The sequence below is a fragment of the Aythya ferina genome, assembly GCF_964211825.1.
Source record: "Aythya ferina genome assembly, chromosome: 10".
Taxonomy (NCBI): domain Eukaryota; kingdom Metazoa; phylum Chordata; class Aves; order Anseriformes; family Anatidae; genus Aythya; species Aythya ferina.
The window spans coordinates 16734412-16749891 of NC_140306.1; the positions used below are offsets into that span (position 1 = coordinate 16734412).

At 37.2% G+C, this 15480-nt stretch overlaps 1 protein-coding gene across 2 annotated transcripts in view; it reads left to right on the forward strand.

Annotated features, from left to right (window-relative positions):
- SLC6A11 (solute carrier family 6 member 11) overlaps positions 1-15480 on the forward strand; it is a 96911-nt gene that overhangs the window by 77655 nt on the left and 3776 nt on the right. For both annotated transcript variants that reach the window (XM_084531513.1, XM_084531514.1), the window contains exons 9-14: positions 3959-4083; positions 6308-6420; positions 7801-7938; positions 11851-11953; positions 12791-12891; positions 14227-14397. In XM_084531513.1, the coding sequence (XP_084387639.1) occupies positions 3959-4083; positions 6308-6420; positions 7801-7938; positions 11851-11953; positions 12791-12891; positions 14227-14397 (751 nt within the window). The remainder of the gene's footprint in view (positions 1-3958; positions 4084-6307; positions 6421-7800; positions 7939-11850; positions 11954-12790; positions 12892-14226; positions 14398-15480) is intronic.

Genomic DNA, 15480 nt, shown 5'->3' on the forward strand with positions numbered 1-15480 from the left:
TGGATTTGTCTTCAGAAATACCTGCAGTGTAATTGTCTGGTTGTAACATGCGCTTCCACTCTTTTTGCACTCTGAGATTTTTTTTTTTTTCCTAAGGGTAAGTTTCAGAAGAAAATAATGACATGATGTATTTTAGTGGGAAAAAGGGGTGTTTTCATTAGCAACCTGATCTAGGTCATTAATATTATAAGTTAATTGCAAACAAGTCACTGCACATCTTTAAATAAGAAATTAAGTTTTATTGTTTTTACTAATCTTTCTTTGTAATGCTTTAAGACAGTGAGAAAATTACGAGGCCAAATCCTCTCTGGGTTTACAACAGTTTATATCAATAGTGCCACTTAAGAAAAGATGAAAACAGTCAGTAAAGTCCACTGGCAATGTTCTCCATATATTAAAAAAAAAAGAGGTGTACTTATGTTTCCTCTAATTTTTAGCAAGCTAAGAAATCCTAACCCATTTAAACCTTAAGGGAAGGATTCTGTAACTTCCCACTCCCTCAACAGACAGAAGAGGAAACTATTCTTGTTCCTGCTTCATGTTTTCTGTATTTGCAGAACTAATCTAGCTCCCTGCCGGACAGTGGTCAGTTCCCCATCAGGGAAAACACTGATTTCACAACACCACTCCTTGCACCTGAGGAAGACAGTTTTTACATACGAGCTCTTGTACAATTCATGGGGCATCTGCCTCACTTCTGCTGCATTGCAGAAGACAAATGAATAATTTCACATACTGTCAACGAATGGACAAAATTTTGGGAAAAAAATTATATATATGGCCTTGATCAAGCTTCCAGTCTAAGAGGAAAAGAGGAATGGGAATTGGCCATCAGGGAATCCATAAAGGCAAGGAAGTGACTGGAAGCATGCAAAGGAAGGCAGAATGAATTTCCAGCATTATCCAGGCTGTCAGGCAGGGAGAGGATAAATTGAATTATGCCTTGAATTATTCAGGTGATCGTCAAGACATTCATTTGGAAGAATGTGAAGTTTTCATAAAAATTTGACGATTTCCATTCATTTGAAATTCACTTGGGCTTCAGTCAGGCTCTGATGTCTTCCTATCAAGGATACTTATAAAAAATTAATGGAAAAGCAGTTATACTTTGTGTTTTCCTTCCAATGTTTCCTGAGCACTTGCTTGCAAAAATTCATTGGTTTCTGAATCAATGAATCCAATTCAAACTGGAGGCTATATTTTTATTAGGATGGGAAACACTATTACATTCCCAGAGAATGAAGTCTTTGGCCTATTACTGTCCAACTGGGGAACAAAATAGTGGAGCTGTGACTGTGTTTTGTTAATAGATACCTCACTAACTGGAGATGGTAAAAATCCCATTAGGTTCACTTTTGCCCATTTCCCTTGAGAAATGTGTGCCTACCTGTAACTATTTTGTTCCAAACCAACCTCATGGAAACGTGGGTCATGTATCTTCCCTGTGAGTGCAGAAATGGCTGTGGTCCTCTTGTTACTTTCTGAGATGATCTAGTTACCCATGACTGTCCAGCTTAAACCACCTGGGCCTTGCTTCCCCCACAAGGATGCAGCAGCACCCACCAGGTGCTCTAAAGATTTGCAGGGAGCAACATGTCTCCAACTCAGCCTTTTTTCTCATAGGCAGGAACCAGCAGCTCTCAGAAGTCCTGTACCACACCACTCACCAGAAAAAATATTGTGGTGGTTGGACTGCATTTAAAGCCTGGGATTTATGTAAAATCTTATTTGCAGAAAACTGGCTGTTCCAAATGGAAGCATCGCACAAATGTTGAGCAGTTAGATCGACCCCTTTAAAATAGCATTTTTTTTTTTTAATTGACAAAGATAACATCTTTTTGATGTCTTTTATCGAGAATATTTCATTACGTTTAGTCTTAATTTCTCAGCATTGAACTGACTGATTTCTTAGGTGAGATAGATTGGGGTGATAATCTCTCTAGGTTTATTTATTCAGTGCTGAAATACATGGAGAAGAATGGTTAGGAAGATGAGTCTTTTCCTTGTTTTATTTCTCTGCAAAGTGCAAAGGACACAGTGCTCCCCATTTTTTCTTTTAGATTGTAGTTTTGCTTTAAAACATTTATAATGCATGACTAGCCTGTCTGTCCACAACTACAGGAAGAAATTTCATATGAAAATCAACTTTTAAAAGTTAGAACTCTGCTTTCTGAATTTTAAGAAGGTATTTTAAAAGACCTATTTAACTCTGTTAATAACTGAACAGTGAGGGAGAGGGCCCATGCATGAAAGTGATTCTGTGAAAGGAGTGTGAAGATCACTGGACTTCTCTGCATCCACATCTTAATCTACAAACTCTTTCTCATTTCTGTACCAGTTTGGGCAATTAGTAGATGGTATGCCATACAGAAAAGGTTTTCTATGAAATGGATATGAAAGCATAAAAACATTCTTAAAATAATCATCAAAATTAGTTGTAGGTAAGGTGTGAAGAGAGAGAGCCAAAGCCTCCCACAGCCCAAGAGCCCTAGTTCAGCACTCACTTTGCAGTACTGAAATGTATACCTGCTTCCTGCCATTTAGAGTGTATGTGCCTGATGCTAAGGTGAGTCCAAGTCAGTAAAGGAGGAGCTTTGAACAGATGTGGGAGGCAATTTGGGGCCCGTTAGTGAAGGAATTAGATGCTGGAACTGGTTGCCCACTTCTGACTTAAGGAACAGATGAGATAAATTCACAGTATAAAAATACCAAACTAAACAAGCAATAATGCAGAAAGATTGCCAAATAGGTTTGGCCAGAATATACAACAGGACTTGAAAGATATGAATTATGTCTTTGATTCTCAAGAAGTCACTGCAACTCTATGAGAAATATGATAATTGTTATTTAAGACACGGATTCAGAACCTGTTAGATTTTTCAGGGTTATTTCTTCTCATAGACAGCTTGCATGAAAACTTTCTTCAGAGCTGTAGTAGTAAGGGAATAAACCAGGCTAAGGAGTAGGCTTTACAGAACTAGAGGCTTGGCTTGTGTTTCAGTGTTTTAGATTCCAAATTCATTTTCAGACATCTAGGTTAGATCATTACTTTCCCAAGTACACAGCTGTCTCTTGTAGCAAACTGTCTTAAACTGTCATAATAAATCATCCCCATATCCTCATCTGACAAGCCTGAAGTGCTGTTTGAAAGCAGGATAAACAATGATATTTCACAGAGCTCTGGGTAATGATCATACCTTTCTCCAACAATACTTTCCCCTTATTTTAATGTGACTTACTATTGTGAAATTTCAAATCTAGATAAAGAATTATTTCTTCACTTTGGCCTCGTAATTACCATTGTAGGATTGTAATTGTCATGTGTAGGATACATGTCTGGGAGACAGCGTCTCTGCCCATTCTCTTTGCTTACTTCCTAGACACTTAGGAACATACAAAGTTCTTAGAATTTGTATGCTGTTTTTTATTACTATGACTTCTAAAAAAAAAAAAAAAAAAGAGTTTTTAAAGCAAACCAGGATTGTATTTTTGTATAGATACATATTGCCATTGTACTGTACTTGGGGTAATATTAGCTAAGATCTAATCATAGGATTTTTTTCCAGGGAACAAATTACTAATAATTTTATGTAGCTTATAAATTTATTTATATCCTCTGTAGTATGTTATTACAACTACTGAAGAAAAATTGTTATTAATCCCATTTTTACATTTTATTTGACTGTGCTTTTTTAAAGATTCTGTTGAAAAGCAGTGAGTGCGTAGAAACAGGTTTGCAATTCAGCCAGTTAAAATACAAGCAGAAGTATTATAAAGGTATCTTCCTGCAGATGCTTATGCCTGCCTGATTTCTTTCAGGCATACTATCATTTGGCAGCTTTTTCAGAGCTTAATGTCCATTTCTGCAGCTTGGGGTTCTATTAATTGTATGGCTCAGTACATGAAAGAAACCCAGGCTCTGGAGATCAACTGCAGTATTTCTTATTTATATTTTCAGAGACTGCATCATGCTCTGCTGCTTGAACAGTGGCACAAGCTTTGTTGCTGGTTTTGCTATCTTTTCAGTTCTTGGATTTATGGCTTATGAACAAGGTGTGCCCATTGCAGAAGTGGCAGAATCAGGTAAGTTCCAAAAGCGGTTTTCTGAATGAACAAAAAATGTCCAAAGGCTGCTGTCAGAATAGTTAGTCTGTGCAGTATCTCATGGATAAGTTAACTGTTTTGCAGAAATTTTGACAAAATTCCTCTTAAATATTGGTTACTTAATTCATTAGAATAATTCTATGTGAAGAGTTATTAACTATTTTTAGTGATACATTTATGTGTGAGTAACGTTAATATTGTTGTGCAGAGCACCGAACTCAGTAGGTTAATGAGCTATTGTAACACAAACTTAGTCCAGCTGAACATCCAGCAGTTTATATTACTCATTTATGCCCCTTGAGTGTTATATCCTCATGAAAGAAGTATTTATTTTCCTTTAAGTGAGACAGACCTGAATCCATGAAAATGTATGTTACTTCTGAGAAACAAATAAGACGAAGCTTTTAAAGTAATGACAAACGAGATCTTTAGGATAAATCTTTGGAAGTCCTCTCAAGTCTTGCTTAACACATAACATCCAGCTACATATCTCTAGACTGCTAATGCCATCTCCTAATGTCAGTAAGTTTTTCTCCCAGCTCTACATGAAATTAACCATCCAACTTTACATACCATCACCTGAAGTTAAGCACCTAATGAAAGTTAATTGATCTGTATTATCTTTGTGGGCACGACACCTTTAAACATCACTTAAAACCCAAGAGAACAAAAAGAAAAATAGGGCTGCCCAGAAAGAAAAGCAGCATAATGGTTAACTGTTGAGAAGGAGAAATGGTTCTCAGGAATTTAGTCAAGGTTAGCAGGAAAACTACAAAGCAACTAAAGCTTTCATGATACAGTCATGGAAAATATTTCTCTTTCTCTAAAGTGCTTGCTTTATAATATTACTGAAACTGTATAGAAAAAGGTTAGAAGACTACATCAACCCCGGAAATTATGGGAACTTGTAAACACCGAATTAAATGAAAAAGCAGTAATATATTGACAGGTCTTCACTGAAGTTATTGAAGCAGGAGCACCTTTATCAGCCTTCTGAATCTACCTTTATATTCCTGTTTTAAAAGCTGACTAACTTCAAGAAAAGCTTCTATAGCGTAAGAATTTGCAGCATCTGAAAAGTGAGCAAAGGTAAATGAATGGGAAAAGTATGAGCTAGGAGAGATGGCAGTTTAGTATATTTGAGAGGTTACAAACGATGCTGCAAAAATATCCAATTTTAAAGATTTATGTAAATATACAGCTTATAAACGAATGTTATGTACCCACAGCAGCACTCAGAAATTGAGAGAAGATTAGGAACAATCAAGTAGGCAATTGGCTCGTATCATGTATGGCTTCCAAGATGCAGCTTCCACTGACTGTGTTCTTGAACAAAATGTTGGACACAGTGCTGCCTTAGGAAGAAAAAAAAAAAAAAACAGATTTCAGAATGTGTTAATGAGTTAGACAACACACTGTTATTTATTCAGGCATAGGAGTCTTGTACATCCACACAAAGAAACAGAACGTAAGGCACAGTGATGTCTTAGCAGAAGTCTTGACCTTCATTTGGACATCATTCGGACATTTCATCATTTGGACAGGATGTAGGCAGAGCTGATGTGCCAAGCAAGTCCTTATTTCTGAGTAGCCTTTTCACCAAATATTTAAATGAATATTTGTCCCTAGTTGATCGTGGCCAGCAGCTAAGCACCCACACTGACAATCACTTCTTTGCCCACCCAAGTGTGATGTGGGGGAAAATAGGAAGAGAAAAAGTGAGAAAAATTGTTTGTAGGTCAAGATAAAGACAGCTTAATAACTGAAAGAAAGATGAGTAAAAAACAACCGATGCAAAAACAATTACCCCCTCCCATGAGCAGACTGATGCTCAGCCATTCTCTGAGCAAAGGCCACCTTGGAAGACAGCTCCCACATTCTTCTTCTTCTACCCCAGGTTTTCTTGCTGATCATGACATTACATGGTATGGAATGTTTCTTTAGCCAATTTGAGTTGGCTGTTCAGCTGTGTCTCCTCCCAGCCTCTTGCCAAGCACACTTGCTAGGGGCAGGCAGAGTGGGAAAAGAAGAAAGACTTGATGCTGTACATGCACTGCTCAGTAGTAGCCAAAACATTGGTGTTAGCAAAGTTGTTCTAGCCACAATCTGAAATGCAGAACTATATAGACTGCTGGGAAGACACTGTCCCAGCCAGACCCAGTACACAAGTATAAACTGTTTACTTTGTTTTCTTCCTTTTCAGGACCAGGACTTGCATTCATTGCTTACCCTAAAGCTGTTACCATGATGCCTCTTTCTCCCCTGTGGGCAACTCTGTTCTTCATGATGCTCATATTCCTTGGATTAGATAGTCAGGTATGAAACAAACACCATTCAAATATTTGGTCAGATTCCCTAGCATGGGTGTATCACCAACCTTAAATAGCATTTAACCTGATGAAAGAATGAACCCTAACTTAATTTGTTGCTTAAAACCATTGACTCAAGTTCCTTATTTAAATCTTATTTATATGATAGTAGAGATTCCTTTATCTTATTGAGATCATTGATTCAGCCTGACTACAGTTTCCACTGTTAACATGGAAATCAGTTTGAACTTTAATATGGGTGATTGAAGTTCACAATTCAGTAGAATGTCAGTGTGTAATCCTTTCCAGTTTTTAAAGCACTTTGCAAAGAATTTTGAAACCAAGTATCAGACAAAAAACATAATTTCACATGGTGTGTTCATACTTCAAGATGCCACAGCAAGAAATGTGGCAGTAAAGTGACAGCATAGAAATCCTTCCTATGTGACCATAAAACTTGTGAATATTATTTGATGAAAAATATGAAGTGGTTGACATTTTTAGTACACAGCTCAGCTCTCTGTGTGATTTGTTTCACAAACTGTATGACTATATCCTGTAAAATAAATATCACCAGTGTTTATTTTGCATGACATTTCCCATCATTAAAATACAGGTTTTAATAACTTTTCTTTTTTCCAACATAACAAATTTTATCAAAAGTCTGAAAATGAGCAATTTCTGAATCCTACTCTTGAATGTTTCAATGACAGTCTTTGTATTGTTTACTTGGGGGCATTCATTTTGGTGGCTATTTTAGAAACTTTGCAACAGAGCCCTGAGCCAGGTGCTCAGGTCTCCAGCTTTCTGGTGATTTTTAAAGTTAGCAAGAATGTTCATCCCCTCCTTCATTAGATGTATTTGGCTCAGGCACCTAATAACTTTATGGAACTTCTCTCTTCTGTAAAATGGAAAGAGCTTCTCCAAACAACCAACCAATAACAAAAACCATGCCACAGCTCATTTAGCATTGCTTGAAAGTGCATAGAACTGCACATCGTTCCTCTGAGAAATGAAAGTGCAGGATGCTTTGAATGAAATTCTGCTGCAGTCATGCAAAAGTCATACATCATATAAGTCCCATTCAAGCAATATTTGAAAGATATGAATTTTATGTAATCCATCTGCTACAGGGCAAAACAATTCTGATATAATATAAGTGGCTTCAACTATTTGAATTTGGTTGTGGACTGGAAATCCGTAGCTGTGGGCTTTTTAATTCTGAAATGATGTTCCTCTCAGTTTGAGCTTACAGTATCCTCAGGGATCATTCAGTCTTTCTCTCTGATGAGAACTTAAAAGGATATTTGAAGTGTTTTGTAGCAAATCCAAATCCCAAGAGCAGATGAGGCATATTTTATTTGTACTTTTTTGTCATTTGTTCTAGTTCGTGTGTGTTGAAAGTCTCGTGACAGCTGTTGTAGATATGTACCCAAAGATTTTCCGAAGGGGTTACAGAAGAGAACTGTTGATTCTTGGACTTTCCATTGTGTCGTATTTCATTGGTCTGATAATGTTGACTGAGGTAAGATGTGCTTTGTTGAATTCCTGCAGACAAAAACAAATGTGTGTCTGCTTATAAGCATGACAAATAAAACACATGAATATTTGCCATAGACAAATTGTGCTGTCAGGAATATGACTACAGAATTCTCGAGAAACTGTTCTCACCTGCTTCATGATATTTGAAATGTATCCTCAATTTTTCTGCTGAGCTTAGGAAGTATCTTATTTGAAGTTATATAGCAAAGGATATTCCATCTGCTTTACACCAGCCAAACAGGTATCTTGGTCATGGTTTCAGCTGACTTATTCTGGGCAGACCAGTCTGAAAATGTCTTAGATGAATAAATCAGTGAACGTGATGAAGTGAAAAAAGAAAGATAAAATATCTTTGATTTTAATATCTCCAGGTAAATCAATACAGTCCATTTCTGAGCATAAATTGCTTTGGTATGATGGTAACAGGAAAAAAATATATATATATATTTTTTTTTCAAACAAACAAGGGTGTTTGCTTTGGGGTGTTGTAAGCCAAAATGTCTGAAGGTGGTAGTCCATCCCATTGATACATGATACGTGTCTGCAATTACTGTGTTTGGAGCCCAGGTAGGGGACGGACTGTGGGATCCTTTACTACTTGGTGTGAGTTTAGTCTTGCTGCTCGGTGCTTGCTTTACAGAGTGACTTGTATAAACAGTCTTCTGCTCCTTCAATTTATCCTCTTAAAACAACCATCAGACAGGCAGAGTCCACACTCTCCTCTGCTTGCTGTGCCATTAGAACCTCCCTGCACCAGGGAGAGAGGCAAAGAAAAGAGCTGCATGTCTGATGAGCTGTGGAATTAAATGCCAGAGGAATGTGTGTCTGAGGAAGCCTTGCTGTCTTAACTGTGAAGGGCCACAATGTGTCTCTGTTGTACAGCAATCTTGGCAGGGTTTCCCAGTGAAGCAGATTCCCAGGGTTTCATCAGCTCATCTGGGGTCACTTACACTTGCTCTATAGACAGTCCTTAGACCTTGCTTTGGTACCAAAAAAAAAGAACAAATTTCATCTGAAAAAGACATTAGGCAATTGTAGACATGTTAGTCTGTTGTCCTTGGTACAAACTATGTTTCTTAGATGTTTCCAGAGAGGTATTTGCAGATGAGAGATGGGAATACACCCATGAGTGAACAAGGTAATAGTCCCACTGAAATATTCTGTATGATTCTGGTTCAGACTGGGACAACATGCAAAACAAGAGCAGGGAGCCATAATCCTGGGAGTGCAGCGCTGATTGTACCTGTGACTAGAGAAATGCTGGAAATGAAGGGTACACGTATGCTTTCTGTAAGCATGTCATAAAGGTAGCAGCAAGTATAAACATGAATCATTCTGCAAATAGAATGGCTCCTTCTCTCTCATCCCCAATCCAGGGTGTATGAGCCAGCCATGAATAATTACAGGCTGAAAATTAGGAAAGGATTTCTATCCACCAGAACAGTGAGGTTCTGGGAGTTTTTCCAAGAACAACAGTTATAACTGGCTTTGTACTGGAATTCAGATTGCCAGTCAGTTTGTGAAAGGTATTATGTGATTTTTCCCGGTGAGAACAAAGGACTTGACAAAAGTTGATTAAGAATTTCTTCCAGATGTGTGTCCCTGTAATCTGGGCATCAGAGCAGAACAGAGACCAATTTGCTTGTAATTATTCTTGCTTTCAGTAAGATAAATCATCTTTGCTATGTAAAATAAGAAAATTTCGGAATAATTCCTCCCACAGTCTGCATGTTAAGCAGAGCAGTGAGAGATGCATTATCAAGATGTACAGGTTCAGAAATATGAGCATGAAGAATTAAGAGAAAGTAAGGTATGCAAAATGGCAGGACTATTGTTCCAGGAATTTTGCAGAAGTGTTTTTTTTACAATGTATTGCTTTGGTTAATCTCTAAGTTTCCAGTCTGCTCAGATATTTGCTGAACCTCACAGTGAGCTTTTTGCAGTAAAGATTACCACTTGCTAGGCTTGGCTGTCCACCTGAGTAAAACCACCATAGAAGACTGATATTCCACAGTGATTTTACTACAACTTTTTGTTTGAATGGTGACCAAATTCAAGGGGAACCTTAAAGGACAGATATACTTTTTTTTTTTTTCTCTGTAGTACTAGAGAGATATAATATGTTATTGAGAGAATTGACTTACATGTATGTATATCATCAGTGAGGCAATCTAGATATCTATGATCCCATACTGAAATGACACACTAGAGGAGAACACTCCGTTCTGTGCTACTTCAACAAGGCATCAAAGCGTTATGCATGAGGGAGATTTCCAAGAGTAAATATGTATCCCTTGTCCTCTTTTGTTTTTCTAAATAAACAATCCTGGATTTTTCTTCAGGCTTTGGATTATTCATAAAATATGTTTTTCCTTAAAGAAAAACTTTTTCATTCAGACATGGTCGTTTCCTACCTATGCAGCAGAGGTTTTGCCAGATGCTTGCTTGGACATCAATGCAATTTTATATACAATTACTTTAGAACATTCGTATGTGCAAGAAGATTTAGATAGTATGTCAAATTTAAAGAGTCCACCTTAATGTACCTTCACTTAGTTAATGCTGAGACAAAACAAAACAACAACAACAAAAAGAAACAAACAAACAAGTAAATCCTAGATATTGTTTTTTGATTTAGTTTTCTCTGTTTTTAGAGTTCCCTTCCATTTTCAGAAAATTGTCTGAAATGTAATAGATCATGTGTACTACTCAAATAGCATTATATTTCAACTGAAGAGACGATCTCAAGTCTCTATTTCCTTCATATAGCTTTCTGCAAAGAGGGAAGTCTTAAGTTTCCTTTCTATTGAAATGATCTGTGAAACTCCTCATTATTATTTCAATATTGAAAGCATATGTGATAAGAGATTAATCTTGGGGAAAAAAAAAAAAAAAAGGAAGAAAAAAGAGAAGAAAAGAATTGTCTCTGATAGATTTGACAACTGAAATAAATGAGTCATAGTCAAACAGTAAGGAAGTGAAGGATGTCTTGGATAAGCATATATACCTTTTTCATATTGGTTTGTACTAGGGCACCACTGAGGGCAGAAAACTACAGGACCATTGATAGCATATTATGCATTGTGTATGGATTCCATGCTTGCTTTGGATGCTGATTAGTTTTGGTTGATCTCCTTTTTGGAACTGCACATGTTGCTACTTAAAGTCACTTGGTGAACAATATTTAGCTTGTTAGGAAAACTTTAAAAGAAAAAGCTTGAAGCTTGCCTGGAATTAGGATGGTTATTATTTCATGTTTTATCAAAAAACATTGACTCACTTAAGTATGCAGATGAAAGTCCGTGAGTTATATTCAAACTTTACATTCGAGCTTACTCATTTTACAGTCCCTATGCCAATGGAGATTGATCCTAGTAGATATAGATTTTGCCTTCTTTCCCTACATTTGCACTTACTAGTGCATTTTGCACCTACTAATGCATTTACACATTGGTAGCACAGATATTAAAACAAATAAACAAAAGCCCTGCATCTTTATGTGCACTCTTCTGGAGATCAGAATCACCCACCATTATCTACAGTTTAATATGATAACAAATGAAGTTAAAAATAAAAATGTAAGGAGGTGAGAGAGTGTTTTGGAACAAGTGAAATGTAGGCCTGTGCACTCCAGTAATTACTACTTTAAAGCAAATATTCAGCTGGCATAGGGAATCATCTTAAGTGTTATGGAAGGAAAGATCCTTCACATTCATCCACTGAAAAATGAATATTCTGTGTTCAAGAAGGAGCCAACTGTAGTAGGAACATTGCCAGAGGAAACAACAGATTGACTGTGTAATTAAAGACACATTTGCTGTGAAATATTTGTACCATTGCCAACATGACATTTCAGTTTTATTTTTTTTGTCCTTTTTCTGTTTCTGTCTTTCAGGGTGGGATGTACGTCTTTCAGTTATTTGACTCGTATGCAGCTAGTGGCATGTGCCTTCTTTTTGTTGCCATATTTGAATGTGTCTGCATAGGCTGGGTTTATGGTGAGTTGCTAAAAATTGTTGTCATTTTCAGTTTTTATGAAAGCTTTCTGTTTGCACAAAAACAATGTGAAGGCCTTGTACTCTTATGCAGTAGGGCCCTCCACACTCCTGTGTTCTGCTACAAGCCAGGAATATGTTTTTCTTCCACTCTAATGAGGAGAGTGCAATGGACATTTTTCTTGCTCCTTCCAGGACTGACCTTCACATTCCTCCACCACAGAAATCCTCAGCTGCCTTAGAAATTAGGGGTGGCAATAAGTCTTTCTTCTCTCACGAAGTGTCTCTGCAGGACATGTTCCCTTCTACTTCTGACATGCACAAATAAATCCAGGGGACTTGGAGTTCATTTCTCATTAACACAAAAGGGGCATAGTAACGTTCCTAGATCTGCTGCTTCTGTCAGCAAAGTCAGGAGAAAGCCACCAAAGTTCTGGGTATGTTCAAGGTGCATCATCAAACCTTTATTTGCATACAAAAGACTAACAATTTTACTATGTAAAGCAATGTATGAACTTCAGATCACACATGACCCTGGCTATTTAAGGATTCACATATGGGCTTGTAGCATATATAATATTCAACTGGGCCTGCTCAAACTGTTACTGACCAGAAGCAGTTTCTGACTGCCCACTCCTACTCAGACACATATAGGCAGCAACCTCTGCCAGAAGTATGGAGCAAAAGACAGAGAGATGTATGTGAGAGAAAGAGATGGCTTCTTTGATCTCTGAAACTCTGCCAGAACCCACATTTTTGTCTGTTCTGTTTTAAATGCTGACCTGTATAATCTCTTGCATGTACATTCTACATCTTCTTTTGATTTGCTTTTTGGGGCAGGCAGCAATCGCTTTTATGACAACATTGAGGATATGATTGGGTACAAACCACTAACATTGATTAAATGGTGCTGGATGGTCTTAACTCCAGGTATTTGTGCAGTAAGTACAGAATATCTCAGTAACTTGTTTTAGACATAACGAAGGTTTTCTGTGCATAATTTTAGAAATTTGTTGCTGCTAATAGTTCACAACAGTAGAGTAAAATGCCTATTGATTTACAACATATGTTTTAATTCAAAAATACTCTGCAGGATGTGTATAAAAACATTAAATTTATGTGTTCTGTGAATTGTGAGAAATATTTGCATATATGATAATAGGGAAAAAAACATAAAATAAAAAATAAAAAAATAAAAACCTCAGAGGCCTACGTGAACATTTGCCAATACAAGAGAGGTTTTTCCTCACTGCTTTGGTAATATACCTTGTGTCTACTAGGTATAACTCAAGATCCTCCAAACTTACACATTTTACTTGCCACTCCAGCCTCGTGTTTCCTTCCCTCTGTGGATGACTAGACATTTTTCAAAGACATATTTTTCCTTCAAGCTTAAGTAGTAGAAGAGGCCAAGGAATATCTCATATGTGTGAAGAAGGTGAAGGAAGAAGCTAGGAGTACTGGTGCCCATTGTGGCGCTCTGCTGTGGCTACATAACGAAGACAAAATTGCAAAAGGAGCATAACCAAATTGCCCATAAATTTGATCCACAAATGCTTGAGTATTAGATAGTAAAACCTTCCAGTTGTCCCACCGATAGCAAGGTGCATTGGGACAGCTGGAGATCCAGGTTCACTTGAGCTCCGTCACTTACTCTGTTTGCAAAGCTGGGGAAATTGCTGACTAATTTTCTCCAACTCTGAAAATAAGTTAATATCATTTGCTCCTGTGCATTCTTGTCAAGACTTTGGAGAATAGTATATGGTAACTTTTCTGTATTACATAAACTTAAACGGTCCAAACTTCTTAATTATATACCTGTTGAATTTAAACAGATATATTAGAGCTTTTGAGAGGATGAAAGATTTGGTGTGCAGAACTGCAGATACAGACAGTGGATTAAAGCAACTTTGACGATTTTGGCTTTCCTCATTCATCATGACTGGTTGGAGAGAACGCAGCTAATTACAGCTGGTTCATGGTAGCAAAACTTAATCTTTCCTGACCATGTACTGTTTGCCATCAAAGTGCAGGTTTTATTGTCATTGAGAGGTAAATAGGATTTAAACTTGAAAGGTTGTTCATTTCAGCAGAATGAGCTGAGACATGTTAGCTCAGCTGTACATAAAAGAATACATTACTGTGTATTTTTTCTCTGTAAAGCTTACCTCTGCTTCCCAGCTTTAGGTAGACTGTCCTTGACAAAACGGTCATTTTCTTGTTAAATTCACAGTGTTGTTTAAAATACTACTACTATGTTTCTCTGCTTATTTCAGGGAATCTTCATTTTCTTCCTGGTGAAATACAAGCCTCTGAAATATAACAATGTATATACATACCCTGACTGGGGCTATGGCATAGGGTGGATGATGGCTCTCTCTTCCATGATCTGCATCCCTTTGTGGATCTGCATTAAGCTGTGGAAGGCAGAAGGCACTTTCATAGAGGTGAGATTTTCAGATTAGCAATACTGAAAAAAGAAGTTGAGAGGGAATCCTCATTTGCTTGAGACTAAGCACAGTTTAATCGCAAAGTCAATGCCTTTATCTAAGGTAAGATCCACATACCTGTTCCAGTGGTAGCTTGGTGTCATCACTTGTGAACAGAGGCATCTGTATTCTTTCTGTTTTCTTCTGAATTTCCTAATTTTTTTTTCTGTCTTCATTGGCCTGTGGTAGCTAACCAATACTCTAACTTTAAGGTGCTTTGTTCCTTTTCCTGCTCCGTTTGTAGCTTAAAAGTCTTTGACATTAGCTAAATCCCTCAAGAAGATCTGTACCAGCCTTTCAGTTGAGTCAGCTTTCTTTCTGTGGTTTTGGTAACTGATGTTTGTGCCAACAAAATTTTTCACCAGGAGCTGGGTAGCAAACACTTGCGTATGTTTTCTGGACAGTTTTCTTGATTACAGTTCTCTACATGAGAAATGGAGTCAAAAAGAAATATTCGGTATAATTTACTAAAATTTAGTATCAGGTTATTTCAGGTCTAGGCTAAGATTAAGATTATTAATTATAAGATACTTTCTCAAAAGACAGAGAAGATGGCTATAACCAAAGAAACAAGAATATAACTCTTTTTTGGCTGTTTGGGATTTCTCATATTCCAGAAAAGCAATCTCTTACATGGTTCTCTTACATGGAGTTCCTTGGAATACTGGGCAATGAAAGTAGGTATCCCACCACTACCTCCTTCTGTTTCAGTATGGAAGTCTCTTCCATGCTTCCTAAGTCTTTTCAATATTCTATAGGATACTCCCAAAATACAGAACAAGATGATAAGAATTTCTTTTTAAGTGTTTGGGGTTTATCTGGCACCTTTGAACGATCTTTCTCACAACATATACCCACACTTGCTAGATCATTCTCCATTCAGAACCAACGGGTATGACATCTGAATATATCTGACTATATCTCCACGTAATAGTCATTGTTTTCTTGAGTGGAGAAGGTGAAAGATGTTATTTATTGTGCTGGCTGATTGCAGTCCATATTGAAATGAATCCACTGAGCTGATTAAATATGGCCTAAGAA